General features: G+C 44.4%; 1 protein-coding gene across 2 annotated transcripts in view; it reads right to left on the reverse strand.

Annotated features, from left to right (window-relative positions):
- Positions 1-25,338, reverse strand: part of TBC1D2B (TBC1 domain family member 2B) — an 89,582-nt gene that overhangs the window by 48,056 nt on the left and 16,188 nt on the right. For both annotated transcript variants that reach the window (XM_055556760.1, XM_055556759.1), the window contains exons 2-3: positions 20,151-20,304; positions 7,904-8,069 (exon numbers count right to left, since the gene is read on the reverse strand). In XM_055556760.1, the coding sequence (XP_055412735.1) occupies positions 7,904-8,069; positions 20,151-20,304 (320 nt within the window). The remainder of the gene's footprint in view (positions 1-7,903; positions 8,070-20,150; positions 20,305-25,338) is intronic.

A 25,338-nucleotide genomic window follows, 5' to 3' on the forward strand; every position in this document is an offset into this window, starting at 1 on the left:
GCTGGCTGGCGAGGGACTGAATCAGAGGAGATGGGGCACGCCAGGCAGAAGGACACACCCTGAGTGATGGTCCTGGGTGAAGAGCAAAGTACAGAATGGCCAGAAAATAGCAGTTCAAGGAGTGAGAACTTGGGGAAACAGTGACTGAAGGAACAAGCCACTTCTTGGATCCGTAAGTGAGAGGAGGACACAGGGCATGCCGCTACCCCCAATATTGGAGAGACAGGCCGATACAGGGAGTCACAGCTTACTGGGGCAGAGACTCAACTAGGGAACCAGTGCCAGGGGAGGAAAACTCACTGTAACTGCTGGCTTGCTGGAGGCTCAGTACAGACACCTCTGTGAGTTAAAAACTCCAGGGGACCCAGTCACAAGGGAGCTCACAGTATTGTGAGACTTACCTCCAGGGCTAAACAAGGTTCCCACAGTGAATAGCAGAGAAAAATCCCCTCTGATTTCTGGCAGGGAGAGGGGAAAAGGAATAATTTTTAAATATTCCAGAGCTCTCTGCTCTTAACAAGGCCTGCCTTCCAGGAAAACTATTAACCAGAGCCTAACCTGGGTATTACTGGAGCCCAAATGACCTGTGGGAAGGGAAATACCCAACTCTAGCCCATTCTAGCCATCCTGCCTCACCTAAGGGGGAATAAAAATACTGAGAAATGCTTGTGAAGTTCACACTGCAGAGACACAGGCTCACTAAGAGCCTGAGCCCTAATCACAGGACTATACAACACTTCCTCACCTCCTACACCTCATCACCATATTACTAAACGCCTATTTACAGCAGTTCCTTCAACCCAGAACACTATGTTCAGCTGCAAGGCAAAACTGCAAAGCATATCAAAAGGCAAAAAAACCTCCACAGTTTGAAGAGATAAACAAGCATCAGAACCAGACGTAGCCGGGACGCTGGAGTATCAGACTGGGGATTTACAACTATAATTAATATGCTCAGGGCTCTGATGGATAAGACAGCATGCAAGAACAGCCAGCCAGGGCTTCCCTGGTGGTCCAGTGGTTAAGAATCTGACTTGCAATGCAGGGACACCAGTGTGATCCCTGACCTGGGAAGATTCCCACATGCCACGGGGCAACTAAGCCCATGCCCCACAACTACTGAGCCTGGAAGCCACAGTACTATGCCCGAGTGCCACAGCTACTGAAGCCTGCACACCCTACAGCCTATGCTCTGCAACAAGAGAAGCCCCTGAAATGAGGAGCCCGAGGACCACAACAAACAGCACCCACTCACCACAACTAGATAAAGCCCGCACACAGCAACGAAGACCCACCACAGCCAAAACTCAAAACAAATGAAAAAGAACAGACAGCGTAAGCCAAGATGGAAATTCTAAAAAAGAACAAAAAATAAATTCTAGAGGTAAAAACACTGCAAAAAAAAGGAAGAATGTCTTTGATGGGCTTATGAATAAACCAGACACAGTTAAACTGAGTATACAGATATTCCGACAAAATCCCCCAAAACTAAAAGGCAAAGAGAACAAAGGCTGGAAAAAAAAAGAAAAAGGAAGAGAGCATCCATGGGACAACCACAAAGGGTATAGCATACACATAATGGGCATACCAGAAGCAGAAGACAGAGAGGGGAAAAGAAGAAATACTTGGCACGATAAATGCCAAAAAGCCCATATCATGGCATACCATTTTCAAATTACAGAAAATCAAAGATAAAAAATTCTGAAAGAAGCAAAGGAAAATAACTTCCTCACCTATAGAAGAACAAAGACAATTACATGTGACCTCTCCTCAGAAACTCTGCAAATAAAAACAGACTGAAATATTTAAAGTGTCGGGAGAAAAAAAATTATCCCACCAATCGAGAACTCTGTAAAGTGTGAAATTATCCTTCAAAAGTGAAGAAGAATTTTTTAAAAAGTAAAGACTTTCTCAGGCAAAAAAAAATTTTTGAGGGAATCTACTGCTAGTAGATTTGGCTTGCAAGAAACACTAAGTTCTTTAGAAAAAAGAAAAATAATATAGGTGAGAAACTCAGATTCAACATAAAGGAAGAGTACTGAAGAAGGAATAAATAAAATAAAAACATTTTCCTATTTTCCTTATTCTAATTGATCTAATATATAACAGTCTATTCAAAATAATAATACTAGGAATGTACACTTATGTATATCTGTTATGTGTATGTTCAGTTCAGTTGCTCAGTCATGTCTGACTCTTTGAAACCCCATTGACTGCAGAATGCCAGGCTTCTCTGTCCATCATCACCTCCCAGAGCTTCCTCACACTCATGTCCATCGAGTTGGTGATGCTATCCAACCATCTCATCCTCTGTCGTCCCCTTCTCCTCCCACCTTCAATGTTTCCCAGCATCAGAGTCTTTTCAAATGAGTCAGTTCTTCACATCAGGTGGCCAAAGTATTGGAGTTTCAGCTTCAGCATCAGTCCTTCCAATGAGTATTCAGGACTGACTTCCTTTAGAATGGACTGGTTGGATCTCCTTGCAGTCCAAGGGACTCTCAAGCATCTCCTCCAACACCACAGTTCAAAAACATCAATTCTTTGGCGCTTAGATTTCTTTATAGTGCAACTCTCACATCTGTACATGACTACTGGAAAAACCACAGCTTTAACTAGATGGACCTTTGTTGGCAAAGTAATGTCTCTGCTTTTTAACATGCTGTCTAGGCTGCTCACAGCTTTTCTTCCAAGGAGCAAGCACTTTTAATTTCATGGCTGAAGTCACCATCTACAGTGATTTTGGAGCCCAAGAAAATAGTCTCACTGTTTCCATTGTTTCCCCATCTATTTGCCATGTATATGTTATGCTGATATATGTTTTACATGTGTATAAACTTATATTATGCATATATTGTGGATGCTTATGTATATATTTTTTGTATATATGTGCTATTTATGCTTTATATATAAGTGAAATGAATAAGAGCAATAATATAAGGAACTAAAGTGGATAATTAGGATTATTTTGTTGTTATAACATACTCACACAACCTGTAAAGTGGAATAGTGTTATTTCAAAGTGGACTTGAATTCATTGTAAACATATATTGGAAACCCTAGGGTAACCACTAAAAAGGTAAAAAAAAAAAAGAGAGAAGAAGTATAACTGATGTGCCAAGAAAGGAAAGAAAATGGAACCATAAAAAATGTTCAATTAAACTACAAAAGGCAGTAAGGAAGTGGAAGACAAAAATAGCAACAAAGAACAAGGATAACAAATGTTAACAGAAAACACAGTAATGAATGCAGTATACATTAATCCAACTAAATCAATAATCACTTTGAATGTCAATGGTGTAAATGTACCAATTAAAAGACTCAAATTGCCAGAACTGATCAAAAATCAGCTCACAACTATATGTTATCTGCAAGAAATCCACTTTAAAATAAAGATACAAATAGATTAAAGTAAATAGAGAAAAATATATTGTGCTAACATTAATCAAAAGAAAGTGGGAGAGCTATATTAAATTCAGAGAGAGTGGACTTCAAAGTAAGGGAAGTTATCAGGGATAAAGAAGGCCAGGACATGATGATAAAGGGGTCAATTATTCAAGAAGACATAAAATTCTTAATGTGTATGCACCTAACAACAGAGCATTTAAAGTATGTGAGGCAAAAACTGACAGCCCTGAAAGGAGAAATAGATGAATCCACCATCACAGACAGAGTCTTAAGTACCCCTCTATCTGACACAGACAAATCCAGCAGGCAAAAATCAGTAAGAACACAGGTGAACTTAACAACACCATTCATCAACTTGTATAAATGACATCTAAAAATCACTTCATCCAGCAAGAGCAGAAAATACATTTTCCTCATATGGAAAACTCATCAGGACAGATTACATTCTGGGCCATAAAATACACATTAACAAATTTAAAGAACAGAAATCATACAATGTCTGCTTTTAAACCAAAGTAGAATTAAACCAGAAATCAGTAACAGAAAGGTATCAACAACAAGAAAATCTTCAAGTATGTGGAGATTAAACAACACATATCCAATTGACATGTGAGTCAAAGAAGACATCTCAAAACAAGTTTTAAAATATTTTTAACAAATGAACACATAAATTATTAAAATCTGCACAATGCAGCAAAACCAGTGCTTAGAGGGAAATTTATAGCACTGGATGTATATAATAGAAAGGATGAAAGATCTAAAATCAGTAATCTAAGTTTCTACCTTAGGACACTAGAAAAAGAAGAGAAAATTAGATCCAAAGTAAGCAGAAGAAAATAAATAATAAGAATTAGAGCAGAAATCAATAAAATTGAAAACAGGAAATCAATACAGAAAAAAATGAAAACAAAGCTGGTTCTTTGAAGAGATCAACTGGTGTGATAAGTCTCTAGCTGGGCTAACTAAGGAAAAAAGAGATGATGCTAATTACTAATATCAGAGATTAAAGAGGGAAAATAACCATGGATTCTTTGGAAATTAAAAGAATAAGCAAGAAATACAATAAAAAAAAAACTCAATTCCCATAAATTTGATAACTTAGATGAAATGGACCAATTCCTTGAGAGGCACAATCCACCAAAACTCACACGAGAAGAAATAAATGATCTGAATAGGATATACATGCTTTTTAAACGGAATAAATAATCTTCCAAAACAGAAAGCACAGGTGCAAATGGGTTCACTGGTAAATTCTACTAAACATTTAAGAAAGAAATTATATTAATTATACACAGTCTCTTTGAGAGGATAGAAGCAGAAAGAATACTTCCTAACTCATTCTATGAGGCCAGTATTCCCCTACCAAAGACAGTATAAGAAAAGAAACTACAGACCAATGTCTCATGAACACAGATATAAAAATCCTCAACAAAATATTAGCATATCAAATTCAGCAATGTATAAAAAGAACTATACTTCACAACGAACTAAGATTTATCCCAGGTAAGCAAGACTCATTCAACATTCAAAATCAATTAACATAATTCATCATATCACAGACTAGAAAAAAGAAAATCAATTCACACAGAAAATGTGTCTGACAAAATCCAACACCCATTCATGATAAAAACTCTCAATAAATTAGGAATAGAGGTAACTTTCTCAACTTGATAAAGACCATCTACAAAAAATCCTAAAATTAACATCCTATTTAATGGCCAAAAACCTGAAGCATTTTCACTAAGGCCAGGCTAAGGCTGAGTGAGCGGGTGCCAAGTTGCGTCCGACTCTTTGCGACCCCATGGACTGTAGCCCACCAGGCTCCTCTGTCCGTGGGATTCTCCATGCAGGATTACTGGAGTGGGTCGCCATTTCCTCCTCCAGGGTATCTTCCCGACTCAGGTATTGAACCTGGGTCTGCTGTGTTACTGGCATTACAGGCAGATTCTTTACCACTTGAGCCACTGGGGAAGCCCCCACTAAGACCATGTACCAGGCAAAGATGCCTCCTCCCACCACTCCTTTTCAGCTCTGTACTGGAAATCTTGCTAATGCAATAAGGCAAAGAAAAGAAAGTATTGGTAAGGAAGTAAAGATATTGGCAAGGAAGACATAAAACTGTTCATAGATGACACAACCATCTACGTAGAAAACCTGAAAAGATTAACCAAAAAATTCTTGGGACTAGTAAGTGATTATAGCAAGGTTGCACAATATGAGATTAACATACCAAATTCAACTGTTTTCCTACATACCAACAATGAACAAGTGGAATTTGAAATTAACAATACAGTACCATTTACATTAGCACCAAGAAAGCAAAATACTTAGGTATATAAATCTAACAAAATGTACATATAAGATTTATATATAAGGAAAACCACAAAACTCTGATGAATGAAATTAAAGAACAAAATAAATGGAGAAATATTCCACACTCATGGTGAGAAACTCAGTGTTGTCAGTTCTTCCCAATTTTATCTACAGATTCAACGTGTGCATGCATGCTAAGTCACTTCAGTCGTGTCTGACTCTTTGTGACCCTATGGGTCATAGCCCACCAGGCTGCTCTGTCCTTGGGATTCTCCAGGCAAGAACACTGGAGTGGGTCACAGTGCCCTCTTACAGGGGATCTTCTTGCCCAGGGTATTGAACTTCTTCCATCTCCTGCATTAGCAGGTGGGTTCTTTACCACTAGCACCACCTGGGAAGCAATGCAATCCCAATCAAAATCCTGGCAAGTTCTTTTGTGATTATCGACAAAATGATTCTAACGTTTATATGGAGAGAGAAAAGACTTAGACTATCCAACACAATAACTGAAGGAGAATAAAGCTGGAAGACTGACACTATTCTACTTTGAGACCTACTATAAAGCTATGGCAATCAAGACAGTGTGGTACTGGCAAAAGAACAGACAAATACATTAATAGAACATAAGAGAGAATCCAGAAATAGAACCGCATAAATATAATCAACTGATCACTGGCAAAGAAGCAAAGACAATACAATGGAGCAAAGACTACCTCTTCAACAAACAGTGCTGGAGCAACTAGACTCTCACATGCAAAAGAAAGAACCAGACACAGAGACCATATATGTTTCACAAAAACTGACTCAAAATGGATCACAGATGTAAATGTTAAACTCAAAACTACAGAACTACAAGTTAACATTAACATGGAAGGAAACCTACAGCACCTTGGGTAGATAGACACAATAACAAACACATGATATGAAAGAAATAATTGATAAGCTGGACTTGATTAAAATTAAAAATTTCTGCTCTGTGAAAGACAATACTGAGAGAATTAGATGATAGTCACAGGCTGGGAAAATACATTTACAAAAGACAAATCTGACAAAGGACTGCTATTCAAAATACACAGAGTCCTTAAAATGCAACAATAAGAAAACAAACAACCCAATCTTAAAAATGGCCAAAGACCTTAACAGACACTCCACCAAAGAAGATAAACAAGCGGCAAATATGCATATGAAAAATGGTCCACCTCATATGTCATCAAGGAAATGAAAATTAAAACAACAAGCTACCACTAAACAACTACTGAAACAGTCAAAACCTGGAACACTGATGACATGAAACGCTGGCAAGGATGTGGAGCAACAGGAACTCTCATTTATTGTTGGTAGAAATGAAGGCAAAGTGGTACGTTTCAGAAGACCGCCTGGCAGTCTCTCACAAAACTCAACATGCTCTGACCATATGATCCAACATGTTCCTCGATATTTACTCAAAGAAGTTGAAAAGTTATGTCTTCATAAAACCTGCACACAGATGTTTACAGCAACTGTATTCATAGCCCAAAAGTGGAAAGAATCCAAACGCCCATTAACTGAAGGACGAATAAACAAAATGTGGTATACCCACATAACAGAGTATTATTCCACAATAAAGAGAAATGAAATATTAATGAAGTCCTGATACATGCTATAACTTGGATGAAAACCTTAAAAACATTATGCTCAGTGAAAGAAGCAAGACGAGGTACCGCAGGATGTCCCTTCTAGGAAATATGCAAAATCGGCAAATCCACTGAGACAAAAAAGTAGAAAGGGCAGGATAGGAAGAAGGTGTTTGGGGGAAACAGGAAGGGATTGCTAATGGGTCCTGGGGTTTCTTCTTGGGGTGGTGAAAATTATTCTGAAACTGACTGTGGTGATGCTCATTCAACTCTGCAGCCTGGGAGCCTTGTGACCATAGGCAAAGACTCCTCCTGAGCCAATTGTTGTCTCCATAAAATAACCATATGACCATGTGTCAATCACTGAGTATGGTCATACTCAAACAATTAAACCCTGAGTGTGAAAGCATCAGGCACTTAACAGGAATCCCATACAACCTAAGAGTATGTGAAAGTACCTTGTGACCAACACCTTCACAAATACCAAGTGATTTTACAATTTCACATATAAAATTATACATTATCAGAAACAATCCATTTTCAGTTTCACATAATGCTTTCCAAAGACTCACCTGAGCTCCGTGCTCCACTGTTTAAAAGAGAAGTTAATAGAATTCGGAGGCCCTGGGGCGGGCTGATTTGCAGCTTGCTCTCCTACCAGCTCTCCAGGGGCAGCTTCCACAGCTAGGACATTTCTGGCTTTTTCTGCAGAAGCATTTGAGTGCAGGTTAATTAAATCTGAAAGAAAGGCAAACAAGTGTCACTTATTCAACGATTCCACAGGGAACTTGATATCCTACATAATACACTATCTTGATAAACTATACAAAATTTTACATAATATATATTACAGTGTTTTTAAATGTTTGTTTTTGGTTGCGCTGGGTCTTCGTTGCTGCACGCAGCCTTTCTCTAGTTGGGGTGAGTGGAGGCCACTCTTCGTTGCTGTGCACGGGCTTCTCACTGCGGTGGCTTCTCTGGTTGCAGAGCACAGGCTCTCGGGCGTTCGGGCTTCAGGAGTGTGGCGCACGGGCTTAGTTGCTACAAGGCTCGTGGGATCTTCCCAGATCAAGGATTGAACCTGTGCCTCCTGCACTGGCAGGTGGATTCTTACACACTGTACCACCAGGGAAGTCCAATACTACAGTATATTTTTAATGTGTACTACATAAAAATACAATCTGTAGATGACTAGGGCGTTCTGTAAACATTTTCGTCTAAAGCTGATCCACGTTCCTCAGAGGAAGGTTGTACATACTTCAAACCACCAAGTGTTAACAGCAACAGCACAGGGAAAATAGCTAGAGCTCATCTCTGCTGTCTTGTAGACCAGTAAACCCAGTATAAGGCTGTGATCATGGTCCACTTACCTATACCGATAAGGAACAATTTCCAGGATAAACTGTTATGTTAAAAAAAAAAAAAACTGCAGACCAGATTACACTCACGCCCTTTTCTGTAAGAGGGGAATAGAATATATACATACTTGCTAATTGCAAATAGTGACACTGAAAAAATAAGTTTGCACACAAAGGCCAGCAGTTCAGTAAATTCACAGGCAAATGCATTGATGCTAAAGCCTGATCAAATCCGAAACTATATCTTAAAAATGTACACATTTGAAATATTTGAGGTTGCAATGATATGCTGTTCAGAATTTGCTTCAAGATAACAATATTTTGTTATTTAACAAATAAATGATATCCACCCCAAACAACATGTTATTTGCTTCCAAATAATAAAATTGAGTGGGTAAGTGTATCAAAGAAACAAAATGGGCCATGAAATACTAATTGTTGAAACCACCTAATAAACATGTGGGTAATATTATGTTATTCTCTCTGCATATGCTTAAAATTTCCCATAATAAAAACTTACTTTTCTAAAGTTCTGGTAAAATGTATCCAATAATAAATATTTTGTATTCTTCCCAACCGTATAATCTCTCTGAGAATATACATGTTTGTAAACAGAGTACATCATGAGAAATGCTGGGCTGGAAGAAGCACAAGCTGGAATCAAGACTGCCAGGAGAAATATCAATAACCTCAGATATGCAGATGACACCACCCTTATGACAGAAAGTGAAGAGAAACTAAAAAGCCTCTTGATGGAGGTGAAAAAGGAGAGTGAAAAAGTTGGCTTAAAGCTCAACATTCAGAAAACGAAGATCATGGCATCTGGTCCCACCACTTCATGGGAAATAAATGGGGAAACAGTGGAAACAGTGTCAGACTTTATTTTTCTGGGCTCTAAAATCACTGCAGATGGTGACTGCAGCCATGAAATTAAAAGATGCTTACTCCTTGGAAGGAAAGGTATGACCAACCTAGATAGCATATTCAAAAGCAGAAACATTACTTTGCCAACAAAGGTCCGTCTAGTCAAGGCTATGGTTTTTCCAGTGGTCATGTATGGATGTGAGAGTTGGACCGTGAAGAAGGCTGAGTGCCGAAGAATTGATACTTTTGAACTGTGGTGTTGGAGAAGACTCTTGAGAGTCCCTTGGACTGCAAGGAGATCCAACCAGTCCATTCTGAAGGAGATCAGCCCTGGGATTTCTTTGGAAGGAATGATGCTAAAGCTGAAACTCCAGTACTTTGGCCACCTCATGCAAAGAGTTGACTCATTGGAAAAGACTCTGATGCTGGGAGAGATTGGGGGCAGCAGGAGAAGGGGACAACAGAGGATGAGATGGCTGGATGGCATCACTGACTCGATGGACGTGAGTCTGAGTGGATTCCAAAAGTTGGTGATGGGACAGGGAGGCCTGGTGTGCTGTGATTCATGGGGTCGCAGAGAGTCGGACATGACGGAGCAACTGAACTGAACTGAAACAGAATTTAACACTGTTTTATGATCATCAATTTGATCCATACTTCCCTGGAATAAAGCATCCCTAGATTGGTAATGTCAATCATTACTTTCAGTGGAAACAATCAGAATGGAATGCTGGACACTGATATCCAAGGAAACATTTACTTTCTAATCAGATGAGCACACAACCTGAGCTCACTCAGGACAAGTCCCTGTGAAGGTCACTGAGCACAGGAAGACAGAGAAGGCAGAGCACAGGAAACACTGGAGTCAGGGGTCCTTGCAAACTGACGCTCCAAGTGAGAACACCTATCGGCGGGCTCGCGCTTTGTTGGCAGGTCACTCACTTGACCGTAGTCAGTGTGGGAAGGGCTCCGGAAACACATTGGGAAAAGCAGGCTGGGTGAGACACGAAGTGACTGCTGTGTATCCCTCAGGGGAACTGGGGCCTGGCCAGGAGAGTCAATACCTGGCTCGTAGTAGGGTTCTGAGTAGGAAGAGCAAGAATTTGTGTTGGGAGACAGAAGAACTATGGGCTTGGCAATGGACTACAAGATTAGGTCAAGAAGGCCAGAAATTACAAACCACCTGATTCCTGATTCAAATGACTGTGTATGAAGCATGAGGTGCTCAGGGTACAACAAACGATCAGAGTTCTTGCCCTAAAGGAGAACGTATCTAGGAGAAAGACATAAAACAATAAAATGTTAAGCTCCAAGTCACCACCGAAGGCATCGAGTCCCTGGTATCCAGACCTTCCTCTGGATTTTCCACGGGACAGAAGGAAGGGGTCCTGCCCTCAGCTTCAACCACAGTGGTTCCTCTTTTCACTCTTTTATATCCTGGAGTTCCCCTTGAGATTTCATTTGGGGAAAGAAAAAAAGAGTTCCAAAAAACAAACGAAAAAAAGCCAAGTTCAAACACCACTAACGGGGTCCAGCCTCCTCCCCTACTTCATCTGTCAGGACGTGGAAGACCAGAGTCTCTCAGCAACAGCTGCATGGCACTGCAGTGACTGTACCGGGCAGAGGCGGGCACCCGACATCTGTGAGCGTGTCAGTCAGTGGGCACACGGGCACACCTCTTCTTTAGACAAAGGTAAAGTCAACACCCAGGCTTTCCAGAGGCTGGTCTTTCACAGACCCCTCGCAGGCGAAGCATCACAGCTCTAAGCCAAGCCAGGAAATAAGCACAGCGCACTGCACCTGTTTCTGCTCGAGCCGAGTCCAGCCCCTTCTTCCTGTGTGGGTCGGCAGCAAGGTGACGCACGGCCCCTCTGCGGGTGAGGCTGTCAAGGGCGCGAGCACAGCCCAGCGCCCATGACCAGGACACCCAGCCCTTGCAGCAGCCCTGGGCTCACGCTGGAAATGCTTCCTGAGGAACTCAGGCCCTGGGGGTGGGGTGCAGAAACAGGACTGGAGCCAGGGAGGATGTTGGCAAAACAGACCATTTCTAAAAGTCATTATCTGACGTGAAAAAGAAGCCATTTCCCAGTTTCAGCTATTATTGTTTTGTCTGGTTTGGGGTTTTTAAAAGACCACGTGGAGGTTTCCTTAATTAAAAGCGGAGCTGCTGGCTTCTCCTCAATACACGTACCAACATTAGCATTCAGGGGACCACTTCAAGGAGGACAGAAACTAGGACAGGACAGTATTTCCTTGCAGCCCCAAGAGATGGACTGGGTTCACAAACATGTGCTTTCCCGTGCAGCTGCAGTGGGGGAAGAGTCTGTGCTTGAAGAGTTTTGGTGTTTAGATCTTTGTGATTTTTGAAAATTTTCAAATGCCTAAATGATACTCCTGAGCAAGTTTTGGACCACAAATTTTACATTCCTGGGTTCTGATTCCAGCAGAGCCTCTATCGTCCCAGTGTGGCCACTCCCAGATCTCCAGGAGTCTTTCCCACTGGACGCAGTCTAACACCAGGGGCCCCACACAGGGGAGGCTCCTGCTCACATCTGGTCACCTCCGTGAGTCTTCCCTTCCTCTCCTGCTCCTAGCCCCACGCCGGCAACCCTGAAGAGGGCAGAACAGAGAGCCAAGATGCAGCGAGATCCAAGAAATGAGGAAAGAGCTCTGGGGAAAGGCCATTCCCATGTGTGTCAAAGTTACTGCAAAAGAGAGCCTGTGGGTCCCCACTGGGAGCTGGAGGAGGTCACTCAGAGTGGGGTTAACCTGAAAAAGCTTTTTTTCCCCTTTATCAAAGTGAGTTTAACCCAGCTTGTGAAGGAGTGGTCGGAAGCAGCATAGTTACCTTCCAAGTGAGGGTACAGTGTGCGTCTACCCCAAAAGGAAGCAGAGGCAGCAAGCCACTGGGTCTCAGAGGCCCCGGGGTGGACCAGCCCATGTGTCTGGTTAATGACTTGTCCATCCGCTCTCTCCCAAGCCTCACCAAGGATGTAAATCTTGTGAGAATCGGACCTCTGTCTGATGTGCTGATGGCCACATACCCCACAGCAGACTCGATAAACACTGGTAAATGGCTGAAGGAAGAAATGAAGGACGACGGTCATGGTGCAGAGGAAGGGCCTGCTGCGGGCTGAGGACAGGAGGCAGCGGGCCCTGCCGTTCTCTAAGAATCTGTGGTCACCATCCCTGCTGACTCCCCGGCTCCTGCCACCTCACCCCTGAGAGACCCCCTGAGTGACATGGGGAGAGCACACCCCAATCCAGGGCTTCTCTCTCTTGCCTTCTCACGCCTCCATGCACTCCTGCGTCATGCCCAGTGCCCCCATCCACCCCCCACACTCACTGACCCCATCCCACCCAAAGCTGGGCTCAGCCCGTCTCCACGGGCACCACGGTCCAGCCCACCATGGACAGTCTCCTGCGGATCTTCTTCAGGAGGCTCCCATGGGCTCCCCCAGAGATACAGCTGGAATCTAACCCTGCTCGTCGTCTCCCTCCCTGTCACAGCCTGATGTCAGGAATCACAGAAACTTCAATCCAGAAGGAACCTCAGGGAGCATCTTGTTCCCAGGCGGGGAAACGGTGTGTGCCCGAGGTTCCATGTACCTTCTGCACTAGATCAGGCTGCTTCTCAGCCTCGAGGCTGATAATCACCATGACTTACACGTCACAACACCACATAGCGTTCTGTAGAATTTTACAAACAGGATTACATAAAAGCACAGCTTCTTTGATGACTTTGGGGAACTGGGACATTAAATGAGTTGATGGAATTCCTGCAGCTTTGCCAATGTGGGGTCTGCATCCTACCCTATGGTTTCCCTCCCTCCAGTCCCAGCACGTGCACAGAGCGCCCAGCACACGCTGGGGGAGGACAGGACGCCGCGGCTACTTCCCTTCCCCTCCCCCGCCCCCACACAAGCCGCCAGCACCACAGCGGGTACTCGCGCAGCTGTTTCAGAGCAGGAAACGTGCGGTCATCCCTCAAACCGTCCTCACCGTACCACTGTCTGCAAGAAATACCCCCGAACTCAAACAGGCACTTGGGCACTGAAGCCTCCTGTGATGGTAAGGGCTTCTGTACTCCCAAACTCTCAAGAAGTCTTAAAAAACAAAGTCCTGTTTCCCCTCACTTGTTCGCCTATTCGTTTAGATGGGAAATGGAGTATACAGAACATGCAGCACGTACATCTGGTAATTGGGTTCTGGCTACCTCTTTCCCAACAGCTCTGCAGGTCGGCAGATTCTTGATTTTATCTTTGCAAATCATTCCTTTGTGTTGAAACTAGGTCTTTATCTATCCAAACGTGAAAGACATACAGAGAGGCGTCTGAGGCATGGCATACTTTCAGAGGCCAGACTGCAGATGAAAGGCGGACAGACCCGATAAAATGGTGACAAAGTCATCCCACTTTCTAATATCTGTCTGACTAATATACGGCTGCAAATTTCAATCACACAGATGAACAGATTCTTCCTCTGGAAACATGAACCCTAGAAAACAAATTTAACGTGGGCAATTATGTGACAGTGCCAACTGCCTATCCAAACCCCGTTCCAGCTCTTCCTCACAGACCCTGGTTTTGATGGTGGCCACATGCTCAGCTAGAACACTGGCCTCCTCAAACTCCATTCCAGCTGGTCCTGGGACAGTTCTAGCTAATGAGGCATAAAGTGAAAGAGTTTCTAGCAAAGCTTTCTCCTATTTGATATGGGTGTCACTTCCAAAGGAGGACAGAATGGGTCCCTCAATGGCACTGGTGGAGGGGAGCTTTGCCAACTAGGGACTGCCATCGTGAGACACAAATCTCTACTTGTAAGTCCCTACTAGGTTTTCCATTAATTGCAGCTGAATGGGACCCTAAGGGATTCAAAATGATAATATCATATATATATATGTATTGTTGTTGTTGGTTTGTTTCTCAGTCGTGTCTGACTCTTTGTGATCCCATGGACTGTAGCCCACGTGGCTCCTCTGTCCATGGGATTTCCCAGGCAAGAATACTGGAGTGGGTTGCCATTTTTTTTCTCCAGGGGTTCTTCCTGACCCAGGGATCAAACTTACACCTCCCGCACTGCAATCAGATTCTTTACCACTGAGCCACCAGGGAAGCCCACATATATGTGTGTATACATGTGTGTACGTTGTTGTTGTTCAGTCGCTCAGTCATGTGCGACTCTTTGTGACCCTATTAACTGCAGCACGCCAGGCTTCCCTGTCCTTCACTATCTCCTGGAGCTTGCTCAAACTCAAGTCCATTGAGTCAATGATGCCATCCAAGCATCTCATCCTCTGTTGACCTCTTCTCCTCCTGCCCTCGATCTTTCCCACATCAGGGTCTTTTCCAATGAGTCAACACTTCACACCAAGTGGCCAAAGTTTTGGAGCTTCAGCTTCAAACTTCAGCATCAGTCCTCCCAATGAATATTCAGGGCTGACTTCCTTTAGGATTGATTAGTTTGAACTCCTTGCTGTCCAAGGAACTCTCAAGAGTCTTCTCCAGTACCACAGTTCAAAAGCATCAGTTCTTTGGTGCTCAGCATCCTTTGACTTCCCTGGTGGCTCAGACGGTAAAGTGTCTGCCTGCAACGTGGGAGACCCGGGTTCGATCCCTGGGTCGGGAAGATCCTCTGGAGAAGGAAATGGCAACCCACTCCAGTATTCTTGCCTGGAAAATCCCATGTACAGAGGAGCCTGGGAGACTACAGTCCATGGGGTCGCAAAGAGTTGGACACGACTGAGTGACTAAACATTCTTTAAACTTTCAGCCTCCTTTATGGTCCAACTTTCACATCCGTACATGACTACTAGAAAAACCACAGCTTTAACTAGATGGACCTTTGCAGGCAAAGTAAAGTCTCTGCTTTAGGTTTGTCATAGCTTTTCTCCAAAGAGCAAGCGTATTCTAATTTCGTGGCTGTAGTCACTGTCCACAGTGATTTTGGAGCCTGAGAAAATAAAGTTTCCATTTTTTCCCCATCTATTTGCCATGAAGTGATGGGACCAGATGCCATGATCTTACTTTTCTGAATGTTGAGTTTTAAACCAGCTTTTTCACTCTTCTTTCACCTTCAAACAAGAGGCTCTTTAGTTCCTCTTTGCTTTCTGCCATTGCTGCTGCTGCTGCTGCTAAGTTGCTTCAGTCGTGTCGGATTCTGTGCGACCCTATTAGGATGGCAGCCCACCAGGCTCCCCTGTCCCTGGGATTCTCCAGGCAAGAACGCTGGAGTGGGTTGCCATTCCTTCTCCAATGCATGAAAGTGAAAAGTGAAAGTGAAATCGCTCAGTTGTGTCCAACTCTTCGCAACCCCATGGACTGCAGCCCACCAGGCTCCTCCATCCATGGGTTTTTCCAGGCAAGAGTACTGGAGTGGGGTGCCATTGCATTAGGGTGGTGTTATCTGCATATCTGAAGTTATTGATATTTCTCCCAGCAATCTTGATTCTAGCTTGTGATTAATCCAGCCCAGCATTTCGCATGATGTACTCTGCATAAAAGTTAAGTAAGTAGGATGACAATATATAGTCTTGATGTACTCCTTTCCCAATTTTGAACCAGTCCATTGTTTCATGTCCAGTTCTAACTGCTGCTTCTTGACCTACATACAGGTTTCTCAGGAGGCAGGTTAGGTGGTCTGGTATTCCCATCTCTGTAAGAATTTCCCACAGTTTGTTGTGATCCACACAGTCAAAGGCTTTAGTGTAGTCAATGAAGCAGATGTTTTTTCTGGAATTCTCTTGCTTTTTCTATGATCCACCGGATGTTGGCAATTTGATCGCTGGTTCCTCTGCCTTTTCTAAATCCAGCTTATATATCTGGAAGTTCATGGCTCACATACTGTTGAAGCCTAGAGCTTGAAGGATTGTGAGCATTACCTTGCTAGCATGTGAAATGAGTGCAACTGTGTGGTAGTCTGAACATTCTTTGGCATTGCCCTTCTTTGGGATTGGAATATAATGTATATCTTTACACTTAACAATGCAGTTTCCCACCTGATCCACATAAGAGAACTATGGGGGGTGGGGACAGGTGGGGGACAAGGCTATCGTGAGTATTCCTCCCAATCCCATCCAGCCAACTGCCTGGGCCTGGGGCCTGGACAGCACCCTCTGCCCTCTTGCTCCCAGAAAGCTAATCCCACCTTTAATCCTCCAATTCTCTCACTACACAATCTCCAACTCTGCACACTTTTTTCCATCTTTTCTGCTGCTACCCGCTACTGTGATTTCTAGGCTGGACCAGCCTTCCAACTGGTCTCCCTTCCTCTCCTCTTGCTGAGGAATCCATTCTTTCCCTCTCAGCCATGGTTAATCATCTCAAATGTACATCCAACCCAATCACTGGTTGTGCTGCTACTTATCTTACAAGCCCCTCCAGGTCTGGTCCCCGATCATCCATCCAGCTTTCTCTTTGTCACTCCTGCCCACCCTCTCTACATGTGCATCAGGCCCTGATCTTCAGGGTCTCCAGGCCTTTCCACTCCCTGCTTCACCAGGCTGGCTCTTACCTGACTTCAGGACTCAGTTCAGTCATCTCCTAGTCCAGGAAGCCTTCGCAGACACCACCAACATCCTACCATCCAACATGCAAGTGTAGGTAAGCCTCCTGTGCCCACCTCAGGCCCCTATGCTTACCAGACTGCATTGTGCAGGCCTCTTTACCTGTCTGGGTCCCTCTCTAGACCACATACTCTCTGAGAACACGGCCCACAACTTATCTGTCTTTATATCCCAGGCAGTGGCACAATGCCTAGAATATAAGAAGGCCTGGAGTGAAAGACTGAATAAACAATCTCCATTTCACAGTTGAAAAAACTAAGGCTCAAAAAGAGGGGGACGCTCAAGACATTACAGGAGGGGTCAGAAAAAAAACTTCCTCTTAAAGGGCCAGATAGTAGTAGATATTTCAGACTGGTGAGCTAAATGGTCTTGTGACAACTATTCAATTCTACCACTGGTGTGCAAAAGCAGCCACAGACAATACGAAATAAATGAGTGGTGCTTTGTTCCCATGAAACTTCATTTCCACAGGCTGTAGTCTGCTACTCTTTACTAGAGAGAAAAAAGACTCACACTCATGAGTCTGACAAACAGTAAACATCAGAGACAAGACTCAAACCCAGACCCACAGGGATTCTTCCACCAGACAGAGCTGCCTGTCCAGGAAACGTGAATTTCGTGTATCTTTCCCCGTGTTGACTTTAGGCGCTAGGCAAGTACTGATGGACCACAACATTATCAACAAATGAAGACTGTACCAAAAACTGGGTAACATGGAGAGGACAGTAGGAAAAGCTTCATTTTTTAATGTAAATCAGAGTAATAAAAACATGTCTTCAATCTTAGCTAGAGTTAGCATGACTTAGGCTGAGCAGATGACTACTAGCATGGCTTCAGAAACATCACAGAGCACCATGACAAACCTTAACACATTTTATCTGTTAACCAATTTTATCTAAAATGATGATTAAAATGGGGGAGGGGGTAAAATCTAGCCTTTTCTTCTCGACTTCCTCCTTTAGACTTTCTGTCTTCCTGAATAACTACAGTCTTCCAAATCACCTGGTCATCCAAAGTTTAACTATTTATTCTCAGAAGTTATCTACAAAATTGGCAGAAGTTCAAAATTAGTCATTTCTACACATAAAATCTTCAGAGGCATCCCACTGCCCTTAGGAGAGTCCAGAAGCCCAAGCCCACAGTCCAGCCCTCCCCACACTGGCCCTGGGTGTGCCCCCCAGCTTGGCTCCCTGCCCACCGCCTTCTTCCTCGAGCCTCACCTCCTTCTAGTCCTGGAGGCCACTGCGCTGCTCTTACCTGATCATCCTCAGGTCTCAGAGAGGGTCCCCACCCACCCCAAAGCTGTGCGTAAGCCATCCATGGCCCTTGGTACCCTGTTCCTTCCCTCTCATGTGATCTCACTTTTTTTTCCCTCTGCTGGACTAGAAACTCTGTGAGGGGGATCCAGGCCTGTCATGGGCATCTACTTCCTGAATGAGTAAACGCCAGAGGACGCCAACTCTAAATTCCCACACTACAGTCCCCAAACCAAATGCAGAGAGCCAGGGGGGGCTGCAGGTGTTTTCTCCGGCTCCCCGGCCTCAGCACCTCGGCTTAAAAGAAGGCAGGTTGTGTTATGAAGGGATTGCAGGCCTGGGTGCCATTCCTGTGGCTCTCCTCTCAGTCTAATGCCTGAGTCTCCCTTAGATGGAAACACTTGGTGTCCTCAGAAGAAAGGAACCAAGGCAAAGCTAGGCTTGCCTGTGCCAAAGGCTACTGCCTTGAATACTGCTGGCTTCCCGGCAGGGTTTCCAAACATTCCCGGTGACTGATCCTGAGCTACGGAGATTCTTTTGATCTAAAGCTTTATAATAGTGGCTTTTTAAAAAACTCAGTCATCAATGAGCAGACATGTGAACTAAACATAGAGGGGTTTTGGCCTGAAAAGGCAGGCATCCCTTCAGCTCCTGCTATTGTTGGTGTTAACTCATCCATGAAAATGACCTAAGAACTCTCGCTGCATAGCATTTTAACAGGTGTGAAGTATACGGTAATTTCTCACTGACCAGAGGGTTAACCTGCGGATTGGTTAAAAACGAGGCAGGCAGTAAAACAGGAATTTGGAGGAAAAATAATTTTAAAAGTCCAAGAAGGCTTTCCACTAGTCAGCCGCACACGTTGCTGGGTCACCGGTAATCTACAGTAGCCTGTGCTCTCCCGAGTGAATGTCTCAAAGGTGTTAAAAAGTTCACACCACACCTCTTTACAGGCCTGAGAACCACCCATTCCAGCCAAATTCCAAAGTGCACTCCTTAAGAAGTGCTGGTGTGATGGCCTGGCCTTCTCACGCCTTACTTCAGGGCCCAGGGCTGCTATTTCTGGGCCTGCCCTGCTCCCTCCAAGAAGAGAGGGCCACAAGCACAGCACCCCACCTCCACTCCCACAGTCCCTGCAGGAGCCATTGGCCTGTGGGCTTTGAATAACTATCCGCCCACTCTTCTAATACGGTAATCGCAACCAAACAGTTGTGAGAAGATCATGGGGCTTTATTGGTTTTGATATTCAAATATAAAACCACTTTATCTCCACACTGCAACTGGCCAGGGCTTAGCATGAATTGTGAAAATGCCACAGGTCCAAGATAAAACAGAACCAGAGTTTTATCGTCTGGTTTAACGTCTTCCCGAGAAGTATCAGTGAATCACAGTGAGAGCTCTGAGAACATCTTCCCAGTGGGCACACACATCTGTGCACAGGACTACGGGTGTTGGTGCTTCACCTTCAGAGGGAGTGGAGAGAAGGCTGGCCCTGGGGTCAGACTGGACTTCAGCACGATGGAGCACTGCCCACTGCCCTCAGCAGTACCATCGCTTTAGGGTGCCAGGCACCAGCTTTGCCTGACTCCTGAGGTGTTGTTGGGCTTGAATATAGTCTGTACATGAAAGCAGAGGCCCTCAGTAACTACGGGATGCTGCCCCTTCCTAAGGCATCATCATCATTATTTTCATTCTCAGTTCTTCTGCTAAGTTGACTTAATACATCAAACGTCAATGCAAAAAGCACTGACACGGGAGCCCTCCGTCTCTCACCTACCTGTGTTATCTCTGGCCACGAGACCCTGAGAAAAATCTCCAGGAGTCGGGGAGGTCCTGCTGTCCCACTTCACCATGTCAAGGCTGTTGCAATATTCCCATCTCTTCTGCTGAAGTTCTTGTAACCAGTAAGTCATGAGCTGACGATTAGGGGCCTACAAGAGGGAGTGGGAAAAAGTGTTATGGTCACCAAGAGCATAAACAGCATAAAAAAAAAAAGTTTTGTGAGGACAGACTGGACACCTTGACACATGGCAGGGAGAGTTAAGAACAACTCAAAGAGGGGCTTCCCTGAGGGCTCAGTGGTAAAGAATCTGCCTGTCAATGCAGGGGGACACAGGTTCCATCCCTGGTCTGGGAAGATCCCACAGTTGGAGCGACTAAGCCCATGCGCCACACGACTCAAGCTCTAATGCCCTACAGCCCGTGTTCCACAACAAGAGAAGCCACCGCAATGAAAAGCCCTCACACTGCAGCTTGAGAATACCCCCTGCTTGCTGCAACTGGAGGAAAGCCCACATAGCAACGAAGACCCAGCACAGCCAAAAATAAATAAATATACAAAATTATTTTTAAAAAGAACAACTCAAAGAAATTTCAAGATCAGTAACTTCGTTCACTACAAATGGTCAAGAAAACAGCAACTTTTACATAAAGAATTTAATCCTAATAATAAGAAATCTTTTTAAATTCTGAAATTACAGAATGATACAATTTACTGTCTTCCTCAAAAGGTTTTTGGAAGGCTTGATATTCTCAGTGCCCTTTTGTTCTGAGCACCTATGAATTCTATGTGAGGAAATCACATCTCACATAGGTATGGATGACATCCCTGCCAATTCAAATCTAATAACAGTATTTAAATCCTGTCAGCACCTAAGAAAGTGAGCAAAGAAAACTGCAGATTAAAAACTAGGTGGTGTGCTTCCCAGGTGGTCCAGTGGTTAAGAATCCGCATGCCAATACAGGGAACACAGGTTCCATTCCTGGTCCAGGAAGATCCCACATGCCGTGGGGCAATTAAGCCCACATGCCACAGCTACTGAGCCTGAGCTCTAGACCCTGTGTTCCACAAAAGAAACCATCTCAGTGAGAAGCCTGCGCACTGCAACGAGAGAGCAGCCCTTCCTCATCACAACTAGAGAAAGCCCGCACGCAGGAAAAGACCCAGTGCGGCCAAGAATAAACAAATAAATATAGTTAATTAATTAAAAAGAAAAAAAACTAGATGGAACATCTATGACAGTGGCCATATTTTTAAACAGCAGACAATATCAATGGCTGGAAAGGGCACAGAGCAACTAAACTTTCCTTCCTTGCTGGTGGGGATATACAATAGAGCAGCTTGCTGGAGAACGGGGTGGCAGTTCCTTATACACCTACCAAATGGCCTGGCAACCCCACTCCTAGATGTTCACCCCAGAGGAATATAAAATACATATTCACACAAACCCTGCATGCAAATGCTCAGAGGCTTTATTCATAATCGCCAAAGACTGAAACAAGCCAAATGTCCTTTATCCAGTGAACGGATAAACAAACCGTGGAACGTTCACACCATGGAATACTATTCAGCAGTAAAAAGGAGCAAACCACTGATTCACACAACATGGATGAATGTTACATGCCTATGTGAAAGAAGCCAGCCCCCAAAGGCTACATACACATTCCATTTACATGACATTCTTCTAAAGGCAAAATTATAGGGACAGACGACAAGCCTGTGGTTGCCAGGGCTTGGGAGAAAGGGCTGGCTGACTACAAAGGGGCAGCATGAGAGGATTTTGGTCAGGGGAGGGTGACCTACTCTGCATCATGACTATGGGGGCAGATACCCGACTCTACATTTCTGTCCAAACTCAAAGAACTATATACCACAGTGACCTTCACTATGTACATTAAAAAAAAAAAAAAATCAACCAAGATATAGAAGGAACTCAAAATGATGAACCTAGCTATTAACTAACAAACTAGATGGCAAGTGTGGATCACAGGTCTCCAGGCTGCCCCCACAAAGGAGTCCCAGGGAGAAGGATGCCATGGCACAATTATGGTGGCAACCACTGGCATCCAGTAAGGGGTACAGACATCAGACCCCATGGTTTTAGAACCTATAAATTCTACCTCAGGGTCAGAGGCAATCTGGACAACTGCTCTATAGGCTTAAAGCAAGCGACAAGTCAGAGATCAAACCTCTACTGTCCACAAGCAAAGGACGACCTCCAAGTGCTCTGGCTACAACCTGGATTCTTTTTAGTGACACTTGCAGGCATGGCCTTAGGAAGGAAAACCACTCAGTATATGATTGCTGGTATCCTACAGAAAATCCCTCCAACTATCAGCCAAGTCATCATTTCATCCATACATTCATTCAACATTTACTCTTAACATCTATCAGGAACCTGGAATCAGGGCTTGTGAGAAAGATAGGAAAAATAAATCAGTGATTTCAAGAGTGTTTTAAGTGCTATGACAGAGGTCAGAGTGGGTAAGGTGGGGCTGGTGTGACTGGAGATGTTGAGGGAAGATAATTAATCAAGCAGAGGAAATGGGACAAGGGTCAGGTACTGAAAGTTTAAGAAAACTGCTACCTATAGATTCAAAAGGTTCATACTGTTAGCTTAATGTCTTTCTTGTCCAATAAACATAAACTCTGAGATGTCTCCATTTTTCTAGCGTCAAGCTCAGTGCCAGACACATTTTTGTTGAATAAATAAGTGAAGAAATGAATGAACAAACAATCATGAAGTGATGCAGGAGCTTGGTCTTAAAGGGGAAGCAGGTGGTGGCCAGAAGGACAAGGTAGAAAGAAGAAGCTCCAGACAGAGAGAAGAGTGTGTGCAAAGGCCAAGGAGAGAGCACAGACCCGGGAGGCTGGCAGGGGAATGGAGGGAGGGGGAGGCTGGGATAAGCAGGGGGTGGGGCCCGGGTTCAGGTAGGGGAGGAGATTAGCTCCGGCCCAAGAACCCTAAAGTGCAGCTGGAGTCTGAGTGGCAATCCGGTTGCAGGGTGCACAGTGGGGGCTCAGCCTGGCTCTGAAGCAAGACAAAGAGAATGCAGCATTCCCAGAGAAGAGGAGAGAGTGACTGGAAGAGTAAGGGGCTGGGACAAAGCCCAATCAGAGCCCAGAGCCCACCCAGTCCCTCCCCCTCCCTCCTTTCACAGAGTCTATACTGAGCCCCAAGTCTCCCAACCGCCAGCTTAGGGGAAAGTGTGTGTGTTTTGACATTGTGTGCATGTGTGCATGTGCATGTGTGTGTTCTGGCCCTCACACCAGTTCCCCTGCCTGGCCCCCAATCCTGTCCCAGGGAGAAGTCAGATTAAGCACCGACCTCTCTGGCTGTTTCCTGAAATGCTGGCACCATGAGAAATACGCCTCTTACACGAAAGCTTTTTCCCGGACTTCCCTGGTGGCACAGCGGATAGGAATCCACCCGCCAATGCAACAGTCACAGGTTTGGTCCTGCAGAACACCCAAGCCCGTGAGCCACAACTACTGACCCTCCAACTACTGAGCGCACGTGCTCCAACCATGGACGCCAGTGCTCTGCAACGGGAGAGACCACCGCAATGAAAAGCACGCATACCGCAACCAAGAGTAGCTCCCTCTCTGCGCAACTAGAGAAAGCCTGTGCGAAATCAACGAAGACCCAGTGCAGCCAACCGATCACTCAATTAAAGTACAAGTTTTTTTAAAAAAAAGAAAAGAAAGCTGTTCCCCCTTTAAATCTCTGAGTATTAAATCTGACTGAGGAACAATTAGTAACCTCTTAATCATCTCTTACTAAATTCCTGGGGCCAAACTTTCAGATCACATGCTTTCAATGTCTGGCATATTATTCATGTTACAGAAATCTAGTCAATAAGGCAAGCAAAATTATCTCAAGACAAAGATTAACTGGGGTTTGTTTTCTTCAAAAAGAAAAAGAAAAAAACCTAGAAATCAGGAAAAGCATCTTGACTTCAATCCCTAAGCAGCTGTGAAAGGCTGCTGGGGGCACATGGCTCCCAGGCATGTGCCAGGATCAAGGAGGCAGAAAAGCCCCCAAAGGTCCTCCCCTCAGGGAGCTGAGGCCCAAAGACAGAAGCACACATAGGTTGTAAGACAGGACAGGATTAAAAGTAAAACAGCAAAATCAGCAGAAATCCACAAAGTCTCTGTGTTTCCCCTTGATATCTTTTAAACAGACTGAACTGAGATTTGGCCTTGTTCAGTCCTAACGAAATGCAGAATCACAAACTAGTCTCTTCATTGCTCCAGTCTTAGTCGGTCATGCAAAGTCAGTCTGGATCTGCCCCGCCAACTCAGTAGCCACTAGTCACACACAGCTCGTGAGCATGTGAAATATGGCTAGTGCCACATGATAAAATATAGGTACACTGGATTAAATAAAATATATTAGTTTTGCACCTGTTAAACAGTGGAATTCCACTGTTTAATGTGGTTATCCAAAAACTTAAAAGTATGTATCTGGCTCACATCGTATTTGTATTGAATGGGGCTATTCTAGATAATGATGGCAAGTACCATTCGGGAGAGCCACGGCTGGCGGGAGATCTGGCGAGGTGGGAAACCCAGCAGGTGGGAATGCCCTCGGGGATGGCCATGGGCATGGGGCTCCTGCCAGTGGGGCAGCCAACGTTATTCACCTCCCACAGAACTGTATGACTCAAACAACTTTCTTCTTTAAGTACTCCCCATATCCCCAACCACCTCATGCTCTGTTAATGTCCATGGAGATGCCAACATTATTTGGAGACCTAAAAGAATGAGTCTGGCTGGTCTAGCTGATGGCTCACATTTCAGAATCTTCCCTGCCCCCTCCTAGAGGAAGGCAAGTAGGACCCTCGAGGGATCTGTCTTCATTCAAACAGGGCACCTCAAGGAGTCCAACACCAGAACTCCCTCCACTGAGCTATACCCACCTGGTGACAAATGAGCCGGTCAGTGCTGAGGCTTATCACCACCACCAGCATGACCCAGAGAGGATCAATCGCTGCCCCACCCTACCCAAATCACCATTTAAAATGCTTTAGTCCCACATTCTGGAGAACCAGACAGACATTCAACCATGCTGGAAGGAGCAGAAATGAGGCAAAGTTTCACAGCTCAGAAGAGAATAAGAGCAGATGCCAGACAAGCATCCAACAGGCCACATGTCACATCTGTTGTCTGAAGGCTCACCAGG

This window comes from Bubalus kerabau, chromosome 19 (genome assembly GCF_029407905.1).
Source record: "Bubalus kerabau isolate K-KA32 ecotype Philippines breed swamp buffalo chromosome 19, PCC_UOA_SB_1v2, whole genome shotgun sequence".
Lineage (NCBI taxonomy): Eukaryota > Metazoa > Chordata > Mammalia > Artiodactyla > Bovidae > Bubalus > Bubalus kerabau.